We start from the raw sequence: 27,086 nt of genomic DNA, 5'->3' as shown, positions 1-27,086 counted from the left end.
TGGAGGAAGAAAAGAATAACACCTTCTTACTCCCCCAGTGGTCACTGAACCCCTCCTTCAGATGTGAATAAAACAGTACATACCAGCCTCTATGGCAGCCTGAGATGTTATAGCCAGTTCTATTAGAGCAGCAAGCAGGTCCTTTAAGTAGCCTAGTGGTTGGTGCTATGAATTTTGGAGAAGGGGACCTAGGCCAATAATCCACTCTAATTGTTACACTTGTGGTGGAAAGTGTCAGCCCCCCCCCCCCAAACTCACTAAAAACCTATTGTACCCATATGTAGGTGAAACCTGCAGCTATACAGTGTATAGTTGGTACAGTAAATTTTTAGTGGGTTTTGGAGGGCTTACCATACAATATAAGGGGCAAAGGCAGTGGTGTGCTGGAGCAGGCTCTCACAGGCTCGCAAGAGCCGGTTAAGTTTTTAAGAATTTTGGGAGCCGGTTGTTAAAGTAGGGCCCTCCATGGCTACTTTAACAACTGGCTCCCAAAATGTGGGCTTGGGCCCCCTGCTGAATTTTCTTTTACTTTGCTGGTGGGGATGCTGAGCCCTGCCAGCCAAGTAAATAGACTGCTGCTGCTCCCCATTCCTTGTTTCCAACTCTGAGCAGCAGGCTGGAACTTCTCCAGCATGTGTGAGAAGTTTCAGCATGCTCCTCAAAGCAAGACGTTGGGAGTGGTGGCAGTCCATTTATTGCCAGCAAAGGTATGCCTAGCGTGCCCACATGAAGGGAGGGAGGAGAGAGAGGCAAGTGTTGCTCCCCCCCCCGGCCACCCCTGGCCCTTCCACTGCAGAACTGGCTAGGTACGGAGAAAGAGCCTGTTGTTAAAAATTTACCAGCACACCCCTGGGCAAAGGTGAGATATGTACCTAGGACCTGTTACATGAAGTCCACTGCAGTGCCCCCTAGGGTGCGTCACAGTTCTACTAGGATTTCTGTGTGGCCAGTCTACTTAGAATGCTGTCTCCTCCTACATTCCAATGGTTTGATTTTCTGCATTTTTTACTTGAAGATTTTTTTTTTTCAAAAATGATCCAAACAGATAGGTGCACTAAATACAAAATCTCTAGAAAACATCTAGAAAATGGCCACTTTTGAAACACAGAGAGACATTTTTCAGGTTCAAATATGCTCACCACTTGATTTTTGAACGCTTTCAGCAAAACGTCCAAAATCAGATTTAGGTATCATACTGCAATTCAAGTTGCAAAAAAGACTCAACCCTGGCCTTCTCCATAGTTAATGAAGAAAATAATGATGTTGAGTGGCCTTTTTTTTTTAAGTACTTAAATAGATCAGGTTTGGCAAGGTCTTTCTGTCTATGGTAGAAATTCTGTAAACAGGCTAAATCAAAAGTATTTGCCAATAGAACTATGACGAATATTTCAGTCAACAACACCCTCATCCTCCCCGTCTCATCTGCCCGCAACCTCGGAGTCATCTTCGACTCCTCCCTCTCCTTCTCTGCGCATATCCAGCAGACAGCCAAGACCTGTCGCTTCTTTCTCTATAACATCAGCAAAATTCGCCCTTTCCTCTCTGAGCACACCACCCGTACTCTCATCCACTCTCTCATTACCTCTTGCCTACTCCTCACTGGCCTCTCACTTAACCATCTATCCCCCCTTCAATCCGTTCAGAACTCTGCTGCGTGTCTCATCTTCCACCTAGACCGATATGCTCATATCACCCCTCTCCTCAAGTCACTTCACTGGATTCCGATCAGGTACCACATACAATTCAAGCTTCTCTTATTAACCTACAAATGCACTCAATCTGCAGCCCCTCATTACCTCTCTACCCTCATCTCCCCTTACGCTCCTACCCGTAACCTCCGCTCACAGGACAAATCCCTCCTCTCAGTACTCTTCTCCACCACCACCAACTCCAGGCTCCGCCCTTTATGCCTTGCCTCACTCTATGCTTGGAATAAACTCCCTGAGTCCATATGCCAAGCCCCCTCCCTGCCCATCTTCAAATCCTTGCTCAAAGCCCACCTCTTCAATGTCGCCTTCGGCACCTAACCACTACACCTCTATTCAGGAAATCTTGACTGCCCCAATTTGATTGACTGCACTTTTTTGTCCTTTAGATTGTAAGCTCCTTCGAGCAGGGACTGTCCTCTGTGTTAAATTGTACAGCGCTGTGTAACCCTGGTAGTGCTTTATAAATGTTAAGTAGTAGTAGTAGAATATTGTTCAGATGAGGAAGGGCATCAGACAAGGGTGTCACCTCTAGTCTCTTTTGTTTAATTTTGGCTTATGATCTTTCTTATAGCCATATGGCAGAAACCTCAGATTAAGAGCTTAGATAACCAAAGCTATACACTAAATTTAGCTGCATATGTATATATTGTTGTTCTATTCATTTCTAACCCTCATTTTCATTCTCTATCTTTTACATCTCATTGAGAAATATTCAGTTTATTTGAGTATAGAATTAACTTGGGATAAAACTGAAACCATAGTTGACCAGTTTAAAGAAGATAGGCATACACTGACATTAAAATCTAGGGTTTATGTTCCATTAGAATACGCACCAGGCCAGCAGTGTAGCCAATGGCAGCTTTGGGGTGGGCATGAAATAATCTTTCTGGTACACCTCCAACTTAGAAAAATATAATTACTTGAGCTGGTGTGGATCCCCATATCCTACCAGTAGAAGACCTTTCCCCCAAGAGCTCCCAGAACTCTGAAGTTCAGCTCAGCAGTTGGCAGCAGCTTCATGAGTTACTGACACTGGTATCATACAGTACATGCTTCAGTTTTTAGGGCATTAGGTGAGGTATTTACCTGTTGGGTCTTGGGGATCCTTCCCATGCTAGGTGGTTCTAAGCCCAAGTCCAAAGTGGGTGGGCCCCTGCCAACCAATGTCAACGCTACACAGCTACTGTGTTGAACTGCAATGAAATCATGCTTAAGCTAGACAAACATAAGGCAAACTGGTGTAGAATCAAAAGAGCTAAAAATGATAATTTCCCTACAAATTTAGGGGCCCTTTTACAAATGCAGGCTGAAAAATGGCCTGCAGTAGTGTAGATGCGTGTTTTGGGTGCACGCAAAATCATTTTTCAGCACACCAGTAAAAAAATGCCTTTTTAAAAATTTTGCTGAAAATGGACATGCGGCAAAATGAAAATTGCCACATGTCCATTTTGGGTCTGAGACCTTACTGCCAGCCATTGACCTAGCAGTAAGGTCTCACATGGTAACTGGGCGGTAATGGTCTATGCACGTAAAATCCCAATTACCGCCCGTGTACCAGAAAATAAAAATATTTTCTGGTGAACGTAGCGGACATGCATCAAAAATGAAATTACCGTAAAGGTCACACGGTTGACAGGCAACTCAAATTGATGCGCATAGGTACCTACGCAACGTAGTAAAAGGGCCCCTAAAATATCTAAAACAAGCAACAAAGCTCACTTCATGAAAAATGAAACGGGCCCTAGGAAGGCTTTGCTCTAAGCTATTTCTCCTCTCTCTCTCCTGCCTTCCCTCCCATCCCCTCCGTGTCCCACGATTCTGGCCTCCCCTCCATGTCCAGCAATTCTCCTCTGCCCTGCCCTCCCTTCCGTGTCTCGTGATTCTCCTCTGCCCTGCCTGTGTCCTGCGATTCTGGCCTCCCCTCCATGTGTAGCAATTCTCCTCTGCTTGACCTCCCCTTCGTGTCCGAGATTCTGGCCTCCCCTCCATGTCAAGCGAGTGTCCTCTGCCCTCCCTTCCCATGTCCAGCAATCCTCCCCTCCCCTGCTCTCCCATCCATGGCCAGTGACGCTGTCCTTCCTGCCGCCCTGCCTTTAAGCTGTTCATCTTACCTCCATTCACAGTGGCGGCAGGCTGGGCTCGCGTCGCCTCCAGCCTTCCCTCTCAGTGTCCCGCTCTCGTGGAAAGATGAAATGATGTCAGAGGAGGGTGGGACACTCAGAGGGAAGGGAACATTGGAGGCGAGCTGACGTCAGCATGCTGTTACGAACCCAGCCATCCAGGGAAGCAGAGTTACCAATTATTATACAAACTAGGAAAAAAGGCCCGTTTCTGACACAAATGAAACGGGCGCTAGCAAGGTTTTCCTCGGAGTGTGTATGTTTGAGAGTGTTTGTGAGAGTGACTGTGTGAGTGTGTGTCTGTGAGAATGAGAGTGTGTGCCAGGGCCCCCACCTCCCTCCCAGTTCCAGGGTCATCCTTCCTCCCCCCCAGTTCCAGGGTTTTTCTCCCCCCCCCCCTCCCAGGGTCATCCCCCTCCCTCCCTCCCAGTTCCAGGGTCGCCCTCCCCCCTCCCTCCCACAGTCACCTTTGGGGGCATACCTTACTGCAAGGTCCCTGCCTCACCCTGTACTCTCAACTGACAGGATTCTGTGCTCTCTGCTTGGCTCTCATTCTCTCCTCACTTTGGAAAAAAAAAAATCTGTGAACCATAACATTTATTTTAAACAATGAATTTGAGGAGAGTTAGGGAGTTACCTGTCTGACTGACTGCTGCTGTTTTCAGAGCCAGAGCATTTCCCTTGCTGTCAGTGCTGTGCTGCAGGGGGCAGCTGGTAAATGCCAGCTTTTTTTTTTTTTGTAGTGGCATGGCGATTCGGGAGGTAGTCGGTCGGGGAGGAGGTCCGAAGTCGGACAGGAGAGGGAGGTCTGTGGCAGTGTGCATCAGTCCGTTGGTATGCCTCGTGCTTTTATGTGGTTGGTCAGTGTCTCTGATGATGTACCAGGAAGTACTGACATCAATTCATGAGATGGAGAGCACGAATGCCTCAAGGTTTAAGTGCCACGGAGTCAGCTTCAGAACGTTGGAGGTGCTTTTTATTATATAGGATATGCTTTCCCTTCTGTCAAAGGATTTCTACAAAAAGGTAGATTTGAAGCCTCCATGAATTGCTCTGTGCACTCTTCAACATTTTAAAGAGCATGAGTTAGATTTCCAGACTTCTGTACATGTTATGGCCACAAAAGCACAGGTCTCTCCCCTTTTGTTGCCATCTGAGGAGCGAGAAGCAGGGGATTTTGCCTATTTGTTCCTGTACCTATGGGGAAGAGAAAGTGAAGAAGATCTGCAAAGACCATGTGCACAAAAGTGACACACTGCTGCTACTTACAGATTAGCATTTGCAACTAAAAGAGGCGTTTCCACAGCTGAAATAGTGAATACTTTCATTCCTTCTCTGATCTCCTTATCAGGTGGTCCAATTCCACTCCTCAACAGAATAGCATATTTTACTATTCAGCTGAATCCAAATACCAAATATGAATAATGGGCATTAAGCTTTAACATAACAAATAATAAAAGAAGCAATATGAAATCAGAGATCAAGTGTTTATTTCAGTAGGATTTAGCACAGTAGAGCCCCGATTATTCGTATTTGAAATTTAAAACACTATTCTGCCAAATTCAAATAATGTATTTGGGGCACTATTCAGGGCTGAAGCGAATCAAATTGGTACAGCCTACTAGTAAGGGTAGTAATGAACTTCTAAGAGAAGATGGTCCTCTCAGAGTCTACTCCTATTTCTACTAATACTTTGATTAAAACTATTTTACCAGTGCCTACAAAATTTTCTGACTTTCCTTTGTTGGCTTCCTCTTGGCAGCAAAACCAATTAATGGTAATGTTTCTGAGAAATTTTCCTTGAAAGATATAGGGGTTGCAGTCTTTAGAATGGAGAAGCTGTTATATGGTAATTTGCTTATGTTATCTAAATTTTCCGAAGAAACGTCTCAAAAGCTTACAAAATATGACAATCAAGTTAATCTTTTGGAGCCAGAAGATGCTTGTCTCTCAGCTGAAATGTGTTCAAGCTGCACTGACAGTAGTGGTGACGCTGGTAATTAGAGAGTAAAACCGGTGCTGGGCGGACTCCTAAGGTCTGCGCCCTGATCGTGGCCGAATAGATATGGATGGGCTGGAGTGTAACTTTAAGGGGCTTCGATGTTAGCTTCAAAACATTTAGTAAAGGAACAGTGCTGGGTAGACTTTTATGGTCTGTGCCATGAGAAAGGCAGGGACAAATCAAACTCGGGTATACATAGAAAGTATATGCAGAGGACAGGGAACCGGAGAAACAACAAAAGTTTTTAAACTGACCAGTGTGAAATATCTATTTTCTTCAATATGGTAAGGTAAGAGGAATCAAACCAAAAAGACACTAGAAATTATAAAAATTATTTAAAAATTGCCTTACTCTTTTATCAAGGAATATGCAATATGACTACACGACAGTATATATAAAAAAGCTAGAAAACACTGCATGTAATAATTGTAAGACAACTCGTACGTTCCACACATATTAATTGACATCCTACAAGTGCATATATATATATATATACCCCAGAGGTACTGTTAAGATGCACATTACTGTGGGAACATTAAATTGGCAATTCAGCACGGTTTTAAAAAACTGTTATAAAAACATTTGGAACTGTCACAAGGGGATGTTACAATTATGTAAAATGATAAATTTCACTGTCAGTGCAAACGATGCACAAAGCTGGGGATAAAAAGGTTCAAAAAAGAAAATCTACAGGAGAAAATACACTGTTCCAATGAGGTATCTAACAGCATTAAAACTGCTATATTCATTTTGGATAAAACGATTTCCAAAAGTATCAAATGGCTTACCTTTGAGAATGAAAATGCCTAGCAATCGGTATTTCCTTACCGATCAGCATAGGAAAAATGTAACAGTGTTATGCTTTTTAAATGTACCTACATCAAGCTCAAACAGCTACTGGCACAAAAGTGAGGCTTGGATTGGAATGTACTGGCTAAAGCCAGCATGGAAGCGAGGCTGAGAATGGAACACAGTATATTGCTAAAGCGAGCTCTATCTACAACAAACCACTGGTAGAAAGACAAAAGCAAGGAAAAGAAAAAAAAACAACAGGAAAACTTCCAGAGGCCAAAATTTCACCTTTTTGTTAATAACATTGCATATACAGTGCACTCCATTTAAGTGCACGTCGGATAAGCGCATGCTCTGTTTAACTGCATGCTGTACTTCGGTCCCGTTTTTGGCACCATCAATTTCTATGGGGACAAACTACGGTTTAGCGCACCACTGATAAGTACAAGATTCGCATATATGCATGGTTCAAGACCGCTCCTCTGCAGGAAAGACTCACCGCATAAGCGCACACACGATATATGGAAGCCGATTGGTGCGTGACAACCAACAAGATTTCAAATTTACTGCCCCTTTAACTGCCACAGGCAGAATAAGCGAAAGAATGTTGCTAGAGTTGGAACCCCTCGTCATTGGAAAGTGCAAACAGCCCCGTTGCTTCACGAAAGTTAAGTGACTTCCTATCTCATACGAGGCTAACACAAATTCATGGATGACTGAGGAAATTTGGAAGCAGTGGCTAAAGAAGTTAGACACTAGAATGCGGGCACAAAAGTGTCGGATTTTGTTGCTTTGTGATAATTGTGCTGCACACAGGGATGATGTCAGGCTGTCTAACCTCAAGGTGGTGTTCCTGCTATCAAACACTACCTCTCTGATCCAATCTATGGATCAGGGCATAATATCCAATTTCAAACAACATTATCGGGCTCTTATGCTATGTCGTCTGATGAGTGTTATGGATGACCAGACTGGCAAGGATAAACGTGCTGTTGAACTGGCTCGTAATCTATCACTGTTGGATTCCCTACATATGCAGAAAGAAGCCTGAAATCATGTTACACAGGCAACCATTGTGAACTGCTACAAGCGGGCAAGCTTTGTTAAGGATGTGGAGAGGGATGAAACAGATGCAGCTGTTGCAAACGCGTCAGATGAACAGGGTACTGACATCCCAGCCGGTGTTACTGAAGAGGAGTTTCATCGCTACATAGCTGTTGATTACGATCTACAAACAGCTGACGACAGCGCTGATGTCGAGATATGCGTCTACATGCAGGCAACGGCTGATGATGAAACAGACGATGAAATAAGCAGCGAGGCACACGCTGACGAAATTCAACAACCTCCTCCTGTCACTTTTGCAAGAGCGCTGGAGAGTCTCAGCACCGTGCAGGCCTATCTGGAGGCCACTGGATGTCAGTGCTATGACAGTTTTTACCATCTGGCAGACGTAGTCTATGGAACTCACAGACCCAATACTGTACAGAGGACTATAACTGATTACTTCAAGTAAGCAAAGTAAGCCTAACATCAGTTAACGGAGACTGTATACTGTATGTATAATAATAAACAGTACTGTATATATGTTTATCAGATGTCAAGCTTCTTTGGGTCACAACGGTTAAGTGCACGCTCGATATATGGAAGCCAATTAACTGCATGCATTTCTTTGGTCGCAGACCCTTGCACTTAAGCGAATTGCCCTGTATATCCCCATAGTGCAACGTAAAACCTCATGAAACGTTCTCATATATAAAAAAATGTGTCATTTGTCATAAACAATATCACAGAAGATATACACAGCTGATCATGTTTTACATAAGCACATAGTGCAATGTTGAAAACTCATAGAACCTTCCGATAAGAGTAATGAACAGCTAGCCACACACTGCAAAAGAACATTGCAAAATGAATAGACATGGTTATAAAGAATATGCATAACTAATAAACGTATATAAATATATAAATATAAATAGAATAAATAATAAACAGTACTCATTGAATAAAATAACCATATATTTATAAATTGTACAAAAATATAAACAACCAATTTTGTATACACATACAAATAAATATAAAAATTACATATGGGTATAATTAATGTGTAGTAAAATCTCAAATATCAATCAAGTAAATAAAAGATGAATGATAAATCACATATATATATAAAAATAAATAAAATGGATATTCCCCAAAAGTGAAAAATTATGAATACATACACATTAAATAATTAAATATTTCAACGTGCATATATTTTAAAAAATGATTTATACATTTAGGGCCTCTTTTACAAAGCTGCGTTAGCAGTTCCCGCGTGGCAATGCCAGTGGAGCCCATTTAAAGTGACTGGGCTTTGTCGGCAGTACCACAGCTTAATAATACCCTAAGAGCCCTGTTTACTAAGCCGCGCTGTAGGTGTGATAACTTTTTAGCGTGTACTAAAAATTAGCACGCATTAATGCTAGAGCCACCCATATGAATATATAGGTGTCTCTAGCATTAGTGCATGCTAAAATGTTAGCACACCTATAGCGTGGCTTAATAAACAGGGCCATAAATGATCATAAAACTAGCATTAAACTTCCTAAAACATAGTTGAATAAAGCCAGCATAGAATGATATTCACAAACATAGTCTTAAATCAATGTCCACATTAAGTCCATGAGGTGTCATCGAATTTAACTGAAAAATAAGTCTTTGTTCGGTACATAATAGTAAAGAATCTATATTGCCAACTCTCCACCTTTTGTGAAAGGTCCTGAATACAAAAAAATTTAAAATCACTAATAGTGTCCTGCTTGGTTCCAATGTTCAGCTAACATGGAGGGCCATAATCGAACTGGGCGCCCATCTGTAAGGACGTCCCGGCGAAGGGGCGGGGCATCCCGTAATATCGAAACAAGATGGGCGTCCATCTTTCGTTTCGATAATACGGCCGGGAACGCCCAAATCTTTACATTTAGGTCAACCTTACAGATGGGCGACCTCTGTTTTCGTCGATAATGCGAACCGAGGACGCCCATCTCAAAAATGTCCAAATCCAAGTCATTTGGCCGTGGGAGGAGCTAGCATTCGTAGTGCACTGGTCCCCCTCACATGCCAGGACCCCAACCGGGTACCCTAGGGGGCACTGCAGTGGACATCACAAATTGCTTCCAGCTGCATAGCTCCCTTACCTTGTGTGCTGAGCCCCCCAAAACCCACTACCCACAACTCTACACCACTACCATAGCCCTTAGGGATGAAGGGGGGCACCTACATGTGGGTACAGTGGGTTTCAGGTGGGTTTTGGAAGGCTCCCATTTACCACCACAAGTGTAACAGGTGGGGGGGATGGGCCTGGGTCCGCCTGTCTGAAGTGCACTGCACCCACTAAAATCTGCTCCAGGGACCTGCATACTGCTGTGATGGAGCTGGGTATGACATTTGAGGCTGGCATAGAGGCTGGAAAAAAATGTGTTGTAATTTTTTTTTTGGGTGGGAGGGGGTTGGTGGCCACTGGGGGAGTAAGGGGAGGTCATCTCTGATTCCCTCCTTTGGTCATGTGGTCAGTTCAGGCACCTTTTCAAGGCTTGGTCGTGAAAAAAAAGGGACCAAGTCGGCCAAATGCTTGTCAGGGATGCCCTTCTTTTTTCCATTATCGGCTGAGGACGCCCATCTCTTAACTACGCCCCACCCTGCCTTCGGTACACTGCCGACATGCCCCCTTGAACTTTGGTCGTCCCTGCAACAGAAAGCAGTTGAGGATCCCAAAATCAGCTTTCGATTATGCCGATTTGGTCGGCCTTAGGAGAAGGATGCCCATTTCCCGATTTATGTCGGAAGATGGGCGCCCTTCTCCTTCGAAAATAAGCAGGATAGTAACATAGTAGATGACAGCAGAGAAACACCTGTACGGTCCATCCAGTCTGTCCAACAAGATAAACTCATATGTGCTACTTTATGTGTATACCTGACCTTGATTTGTATCTGTCATTTTCAGGGCACAGACCGTAGAAGTCTGCCCAGCACTAGCCCCGCCTCCCCCCACCAGCTCTGCCACCCAATCTCCGCTAAGCTTCTGAGGATCCCTTCCTTCTGAACAGGATTCCTTTATGTTTATCCCACGCATTTTTGAATTCTGTTACCGTTTTCATCTCCACCACCTCCCGCGGGAGGGCATTCCAAGTATCCACGACTCTCTCCGTGAAAAAATACTTCCTGACATTTTTCTTGAGCCTGCCCCACTTCAATCTCATTTCATGTCCTCTAGTTCTATCGCCTTCCCATCTATGGAAAAGGTTCGTTTGTGGATTAATATCTTTCAAATATTTGAACGTCTGTATCATATCACCCCTGTTTCTCCTTTCCTCCAGGGTATACATCTTCATTGTTCACCGCTGTTCACCGCCGCTGTCTTGACTTCCTTTCTTCTCAACCTATTCTTGACCCACTCCAATCTGGTTTCCACCCTCTTCACTATACTAAAACTGCACTTACCAATGTATCTAATGACCTGCTGCTGGCTAAATCCAGAGGTCTCTATTCTATCCTTATCCTTCTTGACCTATCTGCTGCTTTCGACACTGTTGACCACACCATACTCCTTGATACGCTATCCTCGATTGGATTCCAGGGCCCTGTTTTTTCCTGGTTCTCCTCTTACCTCTCACTTCGCACTTTCAGTGTTCACTCTGGCGGTTCCTCTTCAACTTCCATCCCACTTTCAGTTGGTGTCCCCCAGGGTTCTGTCCTTGGACCCCTCCTTTTCTCCATCTATACCTCTTCCTTTGGTACCCTGATTTCATCTCGTGGCTTTCAATACTATCTTTATGCAGATGACTCTCAGATCTACATCTCCACCCCTCAACCGTAATCCAGGACATTTCATCCTGCTTGTCTGACGTTGCTGCTTGGATGTCTCAACGCCATCTGAAGCTTAACATGACAAACTTAACTTCTCATTTCCCCCCCTAAATCCACCTCCCCTCTTCCCCCATTCTCTATCTCTGTTAATGGCTCTCATATCTTCCCTGTCTCCTCGGCTCGTAACCTTGGAGTCATCTTTGATTCCTCTCTCTTCTTCTCTGCGCATATTCAACAAATCGCCAAAACCTGTTTCTTTATCTACAACGTTAGCAAGATCCGCCCCTTCCTTTCTGAATACGCTACCAGAACCCTTATCCAAACCCTTGTCACCTCTTGTTTGGATTATTGCAATTTACTTCTCACTGGTCTTCCTCTCAGCCATCTCTCCCCTCTCCAGTCTGTCCAAAATTCTGCAGCACGACTTATTTTTTGCCAAAATCGTTATACCCACACTAGCCCACTCCTCAAGTCACTTCACTGGCTCCCCGTCCGCTTCTGCATACAATTCAAACTTCTCTTACTGACCTTTAAGTGCATCCATTCTGCAGCTCCCCATTACCTCTCCACTCTCATCTCTCCCTATATTCCTCCCCATGATCTCCGCTCACTGGACAAATCTCTTGTCGTCCCCCTTCTCTTCCACTGCTAACTCCAGGCTTCGTTCCTTTTCCCTCGCGGCTCCTTATGCCTGGAATAAACTTCCTGAGCCTGTACGTCTAGCTCCATCTCTACCTGTTTTCAAATCTATGCTGAAAACCCACCTTTTCACCACTGCTTTTGGCTCCTAGCTACTACTCAATTGCCTCCCCTTGTTCCTTCTCACCCCAGTACTCCCTCGCCCTTAATTGTCTTGTCTGTCTGTATTATTTTTAGATTGTAAGCTCTATTGAGCAGGGACTGTCTCTCTATGTCAGGTGTTCAGCGCTGCGTACGTCTGGTAGCGCTATACAAATGTTAATAATAATAATAATTGTCTCCTCATTCATCTTGTAACACAAATCCCATACCATTCTTGTAGCTTTTCTTTGCACCGCTTCAATTCTTTTTACATCCTTAGCAAGATATGGCCTCCAGAACTGAACACAATACTCCAGGTGGGGCCTCACCAACGACTTATACAGGGGCATCAACACCTCCTTTCTTCTGCTGGTCATACCTCTCTCTATACAGCCTAGCAACCTTCTAGCTACGGTCACCGCCTTGTCACACTGTTTTGTCGCCTTCAGATCCTTAGATACTATCACCCCAAGATCCCTTTCCCCATCCATACATATCAGACTCTCACCGTCTAAAACGTACGTCTCCCGTGGATTTCTACTCCCTAAGTACATCACTTTGTATTTCTTCGCATTGAATTTTAATTGCCAAACCTTAGACCATTCTTCTAGCTTCTGCAGATCCTTTTTCATGTTTTCCACTCCCTCCCGGGTGTCTACTCTGCCTTTTTGCAGATGATACTAAGATTTGTAACAAACTTTACCTTCTAACCCTTTGGCAATGTCACTCACAAATATATTGAACAGAATCGGCCCCAGCACTGATCTCTGTGGCACTCAACTACTCACCTTTCCCTCATCCGAGCGAATTCCATTAACCACCACCCTCTGGCATCTGTCCGTCAACCAGATCCTAATCCAGTTCACCACGTCGGGTCCTATCTTCAGCCTGTCAAGTTTATTCAAGAGCCTCCTGTGGGGAACCGTGTCAAAAGGTTTGCTGAAATCTAAGTAGATTACGTCTATAGCACGTCCTTGATTCAATTCTCGGTCACCCAGTCAAAGAATTCAATGAGATTTGTTTGGCACAATTTACCTTTGGTAAAACCATGTTGTCTCGGATCTTGCAACTTATTGGCTTCCAGGAAATTCACTATCCTTTCCTTCAGCATTGCTTCCATTACTTTTCCACTAACCGAAGTGAGACTTACCGGCCTGTAGTTTCCAGCTTCTTCCCTATCACCACTTTTGTGAAGAGGGACCACATCCGCCGTTCTCCAATCCCACGGAACCTCTCCCATCTCCAAGGATTTATTAAACAAATCTTTAAGAGGACCCGCCAGAACCTCTCTGAGCTCCCTCAATATCCTGGGGTGGATCCCATCCAGTCCCATAGCTTTGTCTACCTTTAAATTTTCAAGTTGTTCATACATACTCTCTTCCGTGAACAGTGCTATATCCACTCCATTCTCATATGTGCTTTTGCCAGTCAATCGCGGTCCAACTAAAGAGGCTGTGACAATATTATGGCTAAAACAAACTCCGATATTCTATAATTCCTGTCCTGATCATACATTTGGTTTTGCCTATATATAAGTGGGCAAGGGCATATAATAATGTAAACAACCTGTGACATGTTACAGTCTGAATCGTGTTTCAACATATATCTCCTTTGTGTCTGAGGATGTGTAAATACAGAGATGTACATAGAATACATACAAACACTGCATCTGCCGCAGCTTCGATGACCCTGGTATTGTACTTTCCTATATGAAGCTACAGTATCAGGCAGAGCACAAGGTACTAATTCATTTCATAAATTTCTGCCCCGTGAATAGGCTATCACCAGATGTTTGTCTCTGAAACAGAAGTGTCCCTCTAAAATATGCCAGTGTTTACAGATCACTCTCTGAATCTGGCTTGCTAAATGTGCACATTACACTACTCACATTTATCAAGCCAGATTCAGAGCGTGACCTGGAAACGTAAACAAAGCAGCATAGCTGCAATGCCCGATTACCGCTAGGTTAGCGCCGTGCTATAATAAAGCAACTTTTTCCAGCACGCCGGAAATGGCGTGCTCTCAAACTGGAACTACCGCTGGTGGCTGCGTTGGGCCGGCAGTAGTCCTGAGTTAACGTGCGGTAAGCCCACATTAGGCTTACTAACGCTTTGCAAAAGGGTCCTTCAATGTGCTCCTTTGTTACCACAGATTGATGTAGTAAGGGTTTTTTCTCCATCTCAGAGCCTGGAAACAATTCATGTTTAAAAAAAAAAGAAACAAAACAAAAAACTCTTGCATATTATAAAACAAAGTAACTTTACATTTTACACATAAGATTCATGTATTACAGTATATTGTTCAAATGTACAAAAAATATTATTTACATCTTGCTAAATAAGAAGACTTGAAGCGATCCAGAGGAAGGCAACAAAAATGGTATGGGGATTGCATGAAAAGATGTATGAGAAGAGACTGGAAGACCTGAATATGTATACCCAAGAGGAGAGGAGGGACAGGGGAGATACGATACAGACGTTTAAATGCTTGAAAGGTAGTAATATAGAAACAAATATTTTCCAGAGAAGGGAAAATGGTAAAACTAGAGGACGTGATTTGAGGTTGTGGGGTGGCAGACTTAGAAGTAATGTCAGAAAATGCTTTTTCTTAGAGAGGGTGGTTGATGCCTGGAATGCCCTCCCGAGGGAGGTGGTGGAGAAGAGAACTGTGGTGGAATTCAAGGTAGCATGAGATGAACACAGGGGATCTCTAATTAGAAAATTAATGGTATAAAAAAACAAAGTTTAAAGGTTTGCATATTGTTTGCATGTCAAGAGGTGCTTAGATAGCAACTCTGGCTATATCAACTAAGGCTGGTGCTGGGCTGGCTTGTATGGTCTGAGTCCTGCATATAGCAATCTGGTTTAGGATAGGCTGTAGAGAGCTTTGACAGAAACTCCAGTAATTTGGAACGTGAGGACAGGGCCGGGCAGACCTTTACGGTCTGTGTCCCACAAATCACAAGATGGATTTGAATAGGCTTTGATGGCAACTCCTGTAGTTGGAATGTAAGGATAGAGCCGGGCAGATTTCTACAGTCTATGTTCCTCAAACAACAAAGGAAGACCATGATCAAGTATATAATATCACATTCATTATTGATTCAATCTAGAATTGAGAATGAATGAGACTGTTGGGCAGACTGGATGGAACATTCAGGTGTTTATCTGCCATCACTTACGATATTACTGTGTAAATGAATCATAAAGCTAAAACAGGAAATAAGTCTAACAAACATATTCCCATCTGACAGCATTACATTCTTAGTGAGGCATTTATTTACATTTTCACAAAACAAAGGGAAGCTTTGTAAATAAAATAATTCCCACCTCATCTCATTTTCCTTAACCTTTGATTCTTGATTCTCAGTTAAACAGCAGGCTGCCTGCTTCTAAAGCAACCATTCCATCAACTAGCTGTCTTATCAGATATGATACTGCAACAATAAAGAATGCTGACAATATTTGGCTGCATGATGTCACTTATTTTTATTTAATTTATTGTCCTAGTGACACATCCATCATCACTTTTTAGAAAACTTTGCAATAAAAAACCCTATACTGTCTTTATTTGCTAATTGAATCATATCTTCAAGTCCAGGATATCTTGGAGGATTAATATCCATGCTTTGCAAAGTTGCACTGGATGGATCAAACCTCTGTACCAGTTGCAGCTGTTCAGTTGACAATCCAGCTCCCATCATGCCTTCCCCTCCAATATGTGGCTCCTGTGCACAATGAGAAGGAATGTTCATCAACAAAATGAAATATGCCAGTGAGGAAATATATAATAAAGAATGGATTCAATGAGATTCATGCAGGCAAGTATCTATAATATAGACCCTGATAACAGAAAGAGATGACATATAAAGACCATAACGGCCTTGTTCTTCCCTACCTAAGCTCATTGCTTGTGTAATGCCATAGGCCTCCTTAATATCTGGATCTACGTTCTCATTTTCACAACTAGGGATTCTCTATGCTTCCTTAACACAAGGTTTCTTAAATTCCTTTACTGAAGTTACTGCCGAGTCTACCTATTTTGATTTCTTACACTAAGAAGCCTTTTTTTTTTTTTACTAAGTGTAGTAATCAATTAGCACATGCTTTAGTGCATAGCTGTGGTAATCATTACCATGCCGGCACAACAGTTAGAATGTACTAATTCATGTAATAACTGTATATTGTGAAACAGGGCTAGAAATGGGTGGGTTACGGGTGGGGAATGGGAATGGAAATAGCTGCCCAGGGAGATAAACAATTGACTTAACCTTACAGAGCCTTGGCAACCTTTTATTTCCTTATTTGTGAGAACTGGTTTCATTGACCCCTTATGCAGGCATTATGCTGAAACACAGCGTGTGTCAGGTCCTTTATTAAAATCCGGATCACAACCCACTCTTGGAGGCCCACTGTGCTTTTATTGCTCGTCATAAACCATCTGACATGTATTCTACCATCAATGTTCTGGGTTGTTTTAGTGAAGTGCAATCTGTAAGTGTTTTTGAAACAGAGGGGTGTACATATCAATGTGGGCTACCACTAAGGCATGTTTTTACTGCTAACTCATGTTTTTTTTTTTAGCACAGATTCCATTTTATGCAATGAGACCTAGTTACTAACAACAAGGGTTAACAGTAAAAAAAAAAAAAGTCTTAATGATAGCCCATGTTGATAACTGTGCCCATAGCTTTTTTTTTTTTTCTTTAGCCTTATCATCACAGATTACTAAATTTGGCTGGGACATGCTGAACTATAGTTATTTGGAAAAATAGATATTTTGACATTTTATAATAGAGATAATGGTTAATATTTGTTAAATTTACAATTTCAGCCTTTTGCTTTAAGGCAATAATTTTATAAAGGAGCCCCCTAGTATTAGGAGCTATGAACACATGTAAATACCAATATTTTAATTATTTCGTGTGTAAAAGGCAACTTATGTGCATTGTGAGCCCTCCTGGAAAAGAGAAATATCTAGTGTACCTGAATGTAACTCACCTTGAGCTACTACTGAAAAAGGTGTGAGCAAAATCCAAATAAATAAAATAAATAATGACCTCTTACAGAATACTGACTAGCGTAAAAGTACATGTGTATTGTACACGTGAACTCCCCCACATGTATCCAGAATTATCTCATAATGCTTTCTTGTTATATTACTATCCTGTTCTAACTTTATCATGTAACCCAAAATCCTTCTGTATTATCAAATGTTTATTCTCTTCTTATTTCCATTATTCATAATGTATTGTAAGCCACATTGAGCCTGCAAAGCAGTGGGAAAATGTGGGATACAAATGCAATAAATAAATATTTTTAAAATGGGCGTAGACAGGGACTGAATTTAGGCAGAGACTGCAGCTATGCACGTAGATCACAGAATTCCTTAATATATGTGCATACTTACAGAAAGTACATGGTAACATTTACACCAACCCCAAGCTGGAATTAAGTAATACCCCCTATATTTAGGCACATTCTTTTGAGCTTATTCTGGCATTTTTTAATAAAGTTTTTAAAGTAAAGTGTGTACCTTACTTTATAAAGCCGGAGTAACATAGGCCTTAAATGTTAAAATTTATGCACTTCAATGTATGCTTAGCACACAGAGGATATTCTCACCTGTGACTCAAGTTGCAGGCAAGGAAAAGTAGCCAGTGCCCAGGCAACCAGCTCTTCATTCTCAGCTAGGGTTACTGTGCATGTACTGTACACCAATATGCCCCCTGGTTTTAGCAGCTTTACTGCCTGTAGAAGAAAACACACATAGCTGATGCCTGACTCATTAGTGCATAGTATCCGTCGAGACTGGTGTATAATTTAGTTATCCTGGATTTTCTCTTCTTGCTTTATGAAACAAACATACAAAATTGTTCAAAGAAAAAGACATTTTCCAACATCTAGAATGTTTATATTTGTATTTTAAAAAAAAGTGAATGAGAATAAACAGTTCTCTAAAGGAGGGATGCAGTTCCATTTCGTGTAAAAGTCTATGATTTACAATACAACTGTAAATAATTCAGTAATAAACCTCTTCTACTTCCACTGAACAAGAGCATAATTGCCACTTATATTGAGATACATTATGGTAACTCTACAGTATATATAGCAGAAAAAACAACTCTGGCTCTTTAGGTTGTTTAAAGCATAATCAAACTGCAAATGAACTTGATTCCTGGACTAAATGTATGCAGCTAAATTGCATGAATATTTAATGGCAGATATATTGAAACCAAATTGGAATTTAGCCTTGAGGACATAAACTAACTGCGTCTCCTGTATGATGTGGAAGATTTAGAACTCCCCTCAAGGGGACATTTACAATTTTAAGAAAAGTCAAACAGTAAAGGAGGAACAATTTTACTCCCCTTTCAGAACCACAAAAAAACTTGTTAGAAACATATGCCTGACGCACTTGAAGATGACTGAAGAATACAGACCCAGTGAACCATACTGAAAAGTTCATGTAAACATTTTCCTGGGAATACAAGCAACTTGCATGTACAATGTGGGGGTAATTTTATAAAGTATTTCCTGTGTATTAAAAAAACACATTTTACATGTGGAAAAGGGGTCTTATAAAATTATGGGGGAGAGTCTATTTACAGTGCCTAAAAAAAAAGAAATCAATGCTGAAATCATTGTCAACTATGCATATTATATAATCGGTGCCTAGATTTAGGTGGCAATTATAGAATAAGCTTAGTTGATATATCAGCACCGAAAAAATGCGCATCCATTTACACCAACAAAAATGTGGCATAAACCCCAGCATGTATAACTATGTGCATAAATTTCAGAACACCCACAAAACATCCATTTCTCTGCCTATAACCACACCCCTTTTTGCCTGCACACTTCGCTACAGAATACAGTTAAGCGAGTTGTGCACATAAATTCTAATCAGTGCCAATCAGTGCTCATAACTGCTTAAGTGCTGTTATCAGTGCTCAATAGCTTGTTAAGCTTCTTAAGTTACGCTCATTGTTATAGAATTTGCGTGGATCTATAGGCTCGCTATATAGAATCTGAGGATATGTGGACAAGATAAAGAGCAGTATTTTAGAAAGAACGTCCAAGTATATCACATGTAGACGTCCATACATATCTCATGTATACCAGAACAGGATCTCCTGACTTACAGTCTGTTCTAAAATACATGGGAAATGGATGCATCCATGTGCTGGTGACATCCAGCATGAACATCCATTTTACAAACTGAGACATCCAAATTTTGAACAGGGAAACACAAGGGATGTGGACGTCTTTGCGTCAGCATAGGAATGCCCATGTTATAAAATGTAACATTCTTCAAAAAACACTTCCAATAAATATCACAAAGAGGCATATTTTCAAAGCACTTAGCCTTCCAAAGTTCCATAGGTTTTAATGGAACTTTGGAAGGCTAAGTGCTTTGAAAATATGCCTGAAAATGTTTCCATGCCATTTTAACAAGTTCTTTAATCAATGGAGAGAAAGTTCTTTCACGTTCTGGGGTAATCATATATGAGGCAAAAGGCTAGCTAATACAAAACAAACTGAACAACAGCCAAATTCAATCCCAAAAGATCATAAAAAGGCATATAATACTTGAAAGCATGAAGATTACCCTCAGAAACCAAGGTAGAAACCAAGGTCTGACCAACAGGACCCGTTATCTATATAAGATTTTGGTGTCCGTGGTCTGATCTCTTTCATTGGGTAAGAAATTTAAACTCACATGCTTACAATCAAAGTTTTCTCATAATGCAAACATATTCACTGAGAATCAAATATTTTCAAAAGCATAGCTGTAGCATAAAATAACTTAGCTTTTCTTAGCTGGCTTAATCACCCCTCAGTCCAACTGCTTAATTGTGTTCAACGGGGCCCTTATCGTTTCACCCGCTTCTGGGCTTCATCAGGAACAACAACCCAGTTTAAACAAACTTATGCAGGGGCATTCATCTCGCTGACAGGAGTCCACTAGGAAACACCAGCAATGACTTTTTATGACCTTTTGGGATTGAATTTGGCTGCTGTTCAATTTGTTTTGTATTAGTTTACGCAACTTAGATCAACAGCTCATACTGTTACCTATTTATTAGCAAAAGGCTAGCTCCAAATATATATAGTGTGCCTCGATTGCCTTCCAAAATCATCTACCCAGAAACTCTTCATGTGCATCACTAAATATATCACTTTAAAACAATTTTTACAATAATGAATGCAGAGAAACTTTATCATATCGGCACTTAATTGTTCGTGCCAACTGCTTATATTATATTTCAGATAGCCAACCGAGTTATCAAAGGAACCATAACTGATTTTATGAGCCATTCCCAGTTTCACTGTATCAGCCATGTGTATTTTACTGCTATTTCAAAAGATTGTCCTTGTAATGTTTTGTCATATAAATATTTTATATGTGTATGTGATATATATACCTTAAAGCATTACTTTATTTGCTTATATATTAGCATGCATACCACCATTTTTATTGTGTTGTTTAATGGGCCTTTTTTATGTATCATGGTACACTCCTATTATCTCTCTATCGCATATGTATATTCCTTTCACTTTGTTTATATAATTGGATTTTTAAACTTGTTTTTATTTGTTGTCTCACCCTTATACATTGCAAAGTTTTTATCTGTTTTCGTTTTTTCATTTGTATGTACATATTTTTATTGTAGACTCCTGATGCAGGCCTAGCGGTCGAAACACAACATTGTGTCAAGTCTTTTTATCGAATAAACATTTGATTTCAAGTATACACCTCTCCAGTCTTTGGTATCCATAGTCAACCTCCCACTTTTTTCCTACCTCTGAGAGACACAATTCACCATATCTGCTAAAGAAATACCACAAAGGCCATGCCTCTGCCTAAAACGTCTACTGAAATGACTGTCAAGGACCTGCTGAGTATGCCCTGTTTGTGTCCTGGTAGAGTGAATTAGAAGGCACAATGGAACCATTCTCTGAACCCATATATATGATAAACCAAAGCTAGACGAATGATCTGGAATTTGGCAGCTTATATTTAATGCTAGAAAATGCAGGGTCAAGCATTTGGGCTGCAAAAACATAAGTACATAAGTACATAAGTAGTGCCATACTGGGAAAGACCAAAGGTCCATCTAGCCCAACATCCTGTCACCGACAGTGGCCAATCCAGGTCAAGGGCACCTGGCACGCTCCCCAAACGTAAAAACATTCCAGACAAGTTATACCTAAAAATGCGGAATTTTTCCAAGTCCATTTAATAGCGGTCTATGGACTTGTCCTTTAGGAATCTATCTAACCCCTTTTTAAACTCCGTCAAGCTAACCGGCCGTACCACGTTCTCCGGCAACGAATTCCAGAGTCTAATTACACGTTGGGTGAAGAAAAATTTTCTCCGATTCGTTTTAAATTTACCACACTGTAGCTTCAACTCATGCCCTCTAGTCCTAGTATTTTTGGATAGCGTGAACAGTCGCTTCACATCCACTCGATCCATTCCACTCATTATTTTATACACTTCTATCATATCTCCCCTCAGCCGTCTCTTCTCCAAGCTGAAAAGCCCTAGCCTTCTCAGCCTCTCTTCGTAGGAAAGTCGTCCCATCCCCACTATCATTTTCGTCGCCCTTCGCTGTACCTTTTCCAATTCTACTATATCTTTTTTGAGATACGGAGACCAGTACTGAACACAATACTCCAGGTGCGGTCGCACCATGGAGCGATACAACGGCATTATAACATCCGCACACCTGGACTCCATACCCTTCCTAATAACACCCAACATTCTATTCGCTTTCCTAGCCGCAGCAGCACACTGAGCAGAAGGTTTCAGCGTATCATCGACGACGACACCCAGATCCCTTTCTTGATCCGTAACTCCTAACGCGGAACCTTGCAAGACGTAGCTATAATTCGGGTTCCTCTTACCCACATGCATCACTTTGCACTTGTCAACATTGAACTTCATCTGCCACTTGCACGCCCATTCTTCCAGTCTCGCAAGGTCCTCCTGTAATCGTTCACATTCCTCCTGCGACTTGACGACCCTGAATAATTTTGTGTCATCGGCGAATTTAATTACCTCACTAGTTATTCCCATCTCTAGGTCATTTATAAATACATTAAAGAGCAATGGACCCAGCACAGACCCCTGCGGGACCCCACTAACTACCCTCCTCCACTGAGAATACTGGCCACGCAATCCTACTCTCTGCTTCCTATCTTTCAACCAGTTCTTAATCCATAATAATACCCTACCTCCGATTCCATGACTCTGCAATTTCTTCAGGAGTCTTTCGTGCGGCACTTTGTCAAATGCCTTCTGAAAATCCAGATATACAATATCAACCGGCTCCCCATTGTCCACATGTTTGCTTACCCCCTCAAAAAAATGCATTAGATTGGTGAGGCAAGACTTCCCTTCACTAAATCCGTGCTGACTTTGTCTCATCAGTCCATGTTTTTGTATATGCTCTGCAATTTTATTCTTAATAATAGCCTCCACCATCTTGCCCGGCACCGACGTCAGACTCACCGGTCTATAATTTCCCGGATCTCCTATGGAACCCTTCTTAAAAATCGGAGTAACATTGGCTACCCTCCAGTCTTCCGGTACTACACTCGATTTTAGGGACAGATTGCATATTTCTAACAGTAGCTCCGCAAGTTCATTTTTTAGTTCTATTAATACTCTGGGATGAATACCATCAGGTCCCGGTGATTTACTACTCTTCAGCTTGCTGAACTGACCCATTACATCCTCCAAGGTTACAGAGAATTTGTTTAGTTTCTCCGACTCCCCCGCTTCAAATATTCTTTCCGGCACCGGTGTCCCCCCCAAATCCTCCTCGGTGAAGACCGAAGCAAAGAATTCATTTAATTTCTCCGTTACGGCTTTGTCCTCCTTGATCGCCCCTTTAACACCATTTTCGTCCAGCGGCCCAACCGACTCTTTGGCCGGTTTCCTGCTTTTAATGTATCTAAAAAAATTTTTACTATGTATTTTTGCTTCCAACGCTAATTTCTTCTCAAAGTCCTTTTTTGCCCTCCTTATCTCCGCTTTGCATTTGGCTTGGCATTCCTTATGCCTGAGGGAACGGTATACAGTTTAGGGGGTGAAGAATCTTTATGCATGAAAAAGAAGCGGGACTTGGGTGTGATAATATGTGATGTGGCCAAACAGATAGAAAAGGTGATGGTGAAAGCTAGGATGCTTGGGTGCATAAGGAGAGGAATGGCCAGTACGAAAAAGGAGGTGATGATGTCCCTATATAAGATTCTGGTAAGACCTCCTTTAGAACATTGTGTACAATTCTGGAGACCGCAACTTGAAAAGGATATAAACAGGATGGAGCTGGTCAAGAGGGTGGCTTCTAAAATGGTCAGTGATCTTCATCAAAGTGTATAGGGACAGACTTAAAGATCTCAATATGTATACTTTGGAAGAATTGCAGGAGAGGGGAGATATATTAGATGACGGCAGAAACAGACCTGCACAGTCCATCCAGTTTGCCCAACAAGATAAACTCATATGTGCTACTTTATGTGTATACCTGACCTTGACTTGTATCTGCCATTTTCAGGGCACAGACCGTAGAAATCTGCCCAGCACTAGCCCCGCCTCCCAACCACCGGCTCTGCCACCCAATCTCTGCTAAGCTTCTGAGGATCCATTCCTTCTGAACAGGATTCCTTTATGTTTATCCCACGCATGTTTGAATTCCGTTACCGTTTTCATCTCCACCACCTCCCGCGGGAGGGCATTCCAAGTATCCACGACTCTCTCCGTGAAAAAATACTTCCTGACATTTTTCTTGAGTCTGCCCCCCCTTCAATCTCATTTCATGTCCTCTAGTTCTACCGCTTTCCCATCTATGGAAAAGGTTCGTTTGCGGATTAATACCTTTCAAATATTTGAACGTCTGTATCAATATCACCCCTGTTTCTCCTTTCCTCCATGGAATACATGTTCAGGTCAGCAAGTCTCCCCTCTTACGTCTTGTAATGCAAATCCCATGCCAGACACATTTAAATACCTATGCAGCATAAATGCACAGGAGGTGAGTCTCCTTCAATTGAAAGGAAGCTCAGGAACAAGGGGGCAAAGGATGAAGTTGAAAGGGGACAGACTCAGAAGTAACCTGAGGAAATACTTCTTCATGGAAAGGGTGACGAATTCATAGACCTGCACAATGGAAGTGGTGGAGACAAAAATCGTACATAGGGACAAGTACATAGGATCTCTAAGGATGTGACAGGGAGAGTAGATGGCATGGATTATATATATTTTTAAAATGTATAAATTCCTCTGGTTTGAAAAAAAGTTTAGACCCTTTCTGCTGACCCATATGTTTCTTTTTTTAAGAAAATGATTTATTTATTTATTCATTCATTCATTCTTATACCCCACAATTATCCAAAACAAGTTTCGGTTCAATGTGGCTTACAATTAACAAGAGAGATTACAGTGTTAGTATTCGATTTACATGCATTATGGAACATTTATGGTGTAGGCGATTAGCCATAAATTTTCTTGAAAAGATATGTTTTTAGTTCTTTTCTGAACTGGAGGTGGTTGTTGATGCTTTTATGACCTTGGGAATTGAGTTCCACTATTTGGAACCCAGATAGCTAAATACAGCCATGTAGATGGATTTGTAGGTGATGTTTCTGCAGTTGGGTAAGCGGAGTAGTAACCCCTGGTTCCTGGACTTGCGTTTCTTCGTGATAATTCAATCAAGTCTAGCATTTAGTCGGGAGATATGGCAAACAATATTTTGTAGATTAGAGTGCTAGTCTTAAAGAATAATCTAGCCTTGATTGGGAGCCAGTGTAGCAATACAAGCAGTGGAGTTACTCTATTGTATTTTGACTTTTTGAATATCAGTCTTGCTGCCGTGGTTTGGACGGTCTGCAGTGATTTTAGTATGTTTTCTTTGCAGCTTACCTATGCTGCGCTGCAATAATCAAGTTGTGGTAATATTAGAGATTGTACTATAGAACGGAATGCTTGTCTGGGAAAATAGTCTCTAATCCTTCCCAGTTTCCATACAGTTTTGAAACTCTTTGATGTTACTGCTGAGACCTGATTTTCAAGAGAGAGAAATTTGTTGAGAACGATTCCTAATATTTTTAGTTGTGGTTCAATAGGGTATGTGGTTTGGTCTATTGTGATCTTTGGGCAGAAAGTGCGATTGTGCGAGCCGGATAGTACAAGTAATTTTGTTTTATCTCAATTTAGTTTAATTTGAAAGTTTTGACCCAGTCTTCCAGGAGGTCTATGACTTAAGGATCTCTGCAATGATAATGGATCGACTATCTACTAAAGCCCTGTCACAGATTGAAAGGTCACAAATATGGGAGGTGTCACGAATGCCTAGCACCCACCTGGGGCTACCCCCGTGGTGACTTGAGGATCTATTCCCAGCACAGCTTAGGTCCGCCTGTACCTGCCGCCTATGCTCTACACTAGCACCCTCCTCCCACCAACTGCGTCTCAACCGCCTCTGGGTGAGCCCCCACTCTCAAATTATTCCCCAGTGATTTCTAGGATACTGGGGGGCCACACTAACTGTGGTCCCTCAGTTCCTAGAAAGCAAACAAACCACGAGGATTCTTAGTCAGATCAGACAAGCAGAGGCAATAAACTAAAAATGTTTACTGAAAAATAATGAACAGTGACCCATAAAAGCAGATGGAACAAAAACTGACCATAAGTTCATAGGTTATCAAATATAGCTGTTCATAGGGCCTCAGCAAAGAGATCTTTCTCTCTCTTCTCCCTGGCTAAGACTGGGGAAAAAAAGCCAGTACATCCTAGATGAATTGAGCTCCTGGGCCAATTAGAGCCCAGAACAAGTTTTCAAAAGTATACTGCATCTTACTTCCTATCTGTACCAGACTAAAGAAAGAATGGTCATTTCTCTGTTACAGAATTTAAAGTAAGGAAACACCACCTGCTGGGCAATAGGAGAAATACACTTCAAGAATTAATTAAGGCAGTTTTACATGCTTAAAAACCCACTGTTTTGTCACAGGTTTCCCATTCCATAAATGATATTAAATTATCTATGGGATGGGAAACCTCCCATATTTGTGACCTTTCAATCTGTGACAGTATTTTAATAGATAGTCCCATTATCAATACAGAGATCCTTAAGCATGATGAAAATTTTTGTCTCTCATTACCTTATACTGAGTTAAAATAAGCTCTGTTTATATGGGATATGCAGGTTATGAGCCATAAGGTAAAATTATGTATAATCATACCTGATAATTTTCTTTCCATTAATCATAGCTGATCAATCCATAGACTGGTGGGTTGTGTCCATCTACCAGCAGGTGGAGATAGAGAGCAAACTTTTGCCTCCCTATATGTGGTCATGTGCTGCCGGAAACTCCTCAGTATGTCGATATCAAAGCTCCATCCGCAGGACTCAGCACTTAGAGAATTATACCCACGAAGGGACACTCTGCCCAGCTCACCACCGCCGAAACGGGGGAGGGGAATTAACCCAGCTCATCCCCACACAAGTGGGGGAGGGGAATCCGTCCAGCTCATCCCCGCGGAGCGGGGGAGGGACACCACACCCGCCGATGCGGGGGGATCTGGCTTATCCTGCAACCGCGGGAGGAGCTGACTGACCCTAACACCGCCGAAGCGGGAGGGGTACAAAGCTGCCCTACAGCCGCACGAAGCGGGAGGGAGTGCCGGCAGAATTTTAAGTCTCAATCCAGCCCCGTAAAACGGAGGGGAGAGGAATGCAGCAGCTCACTGTAACACAAACTCGTCTTAACTCTTGAAGAATCCAAGTGAAAAAACTTGAACACGAAGTCTTTCTGAAGTAAC

The 27,086-nt window shown here is 41.9% G+C and overlaps 1 protein-coding gene across 6 annotated transcripts in view; it reads right to left on the bottom strand.

Moving 5' to 3' along the window:
• Positions 1-15,453: 15,453 nt before the first annotated feature.
• The window catches only part of NSUN6 (NOP2/Sun RNA methyltransferase 6), a 104,830-nt gene continuing 93,197 nt past the window's right edge, over positions 15,454-27,086 (bottom strand). For all 6 annotated transcript variants that reach the window (XM_030189926.1, XM_030189925.1, XM_030189924.1 and 3 more), the window contains exons 11-12: positions 17,876-18,001; positions 15,454-15,978 (exon numbers count right to left, since the gene is read on the bottom strand). In XM_030189926.1, the coding sequence (XP_030045786.1) occupies positions 15,775-15,978; positions 17,876-18,001 (330 nt within the window). In that variant the 3' untranslated portion in view covers positions 15,454-15,774. The remainder of the gene's footprint in view (positions 15,979-17,875; positions 18,002-27,086) is intronic.

The sequence above is a fragment of the Microcaecilia unicolor genome, chromosome 1 (assembly GCF_901765095.1).
Source record: "Microcaecilia unicolor chromosome 1, aMicUni1.1, whole genome shotgun sequence".
Classification (NCBI taxonomy): Eukaryota; Metazoa; Chordata; class Amphibia; order Gymnophiona; family Siphonopidae; genus Microcaecilia; species Microcaecilia unicolor.
The sequence above is the reverse complement of the archived record's forward strand: the minus strand, read 5'-3'. Positions and strand labels throughout refer to the sequence as shown.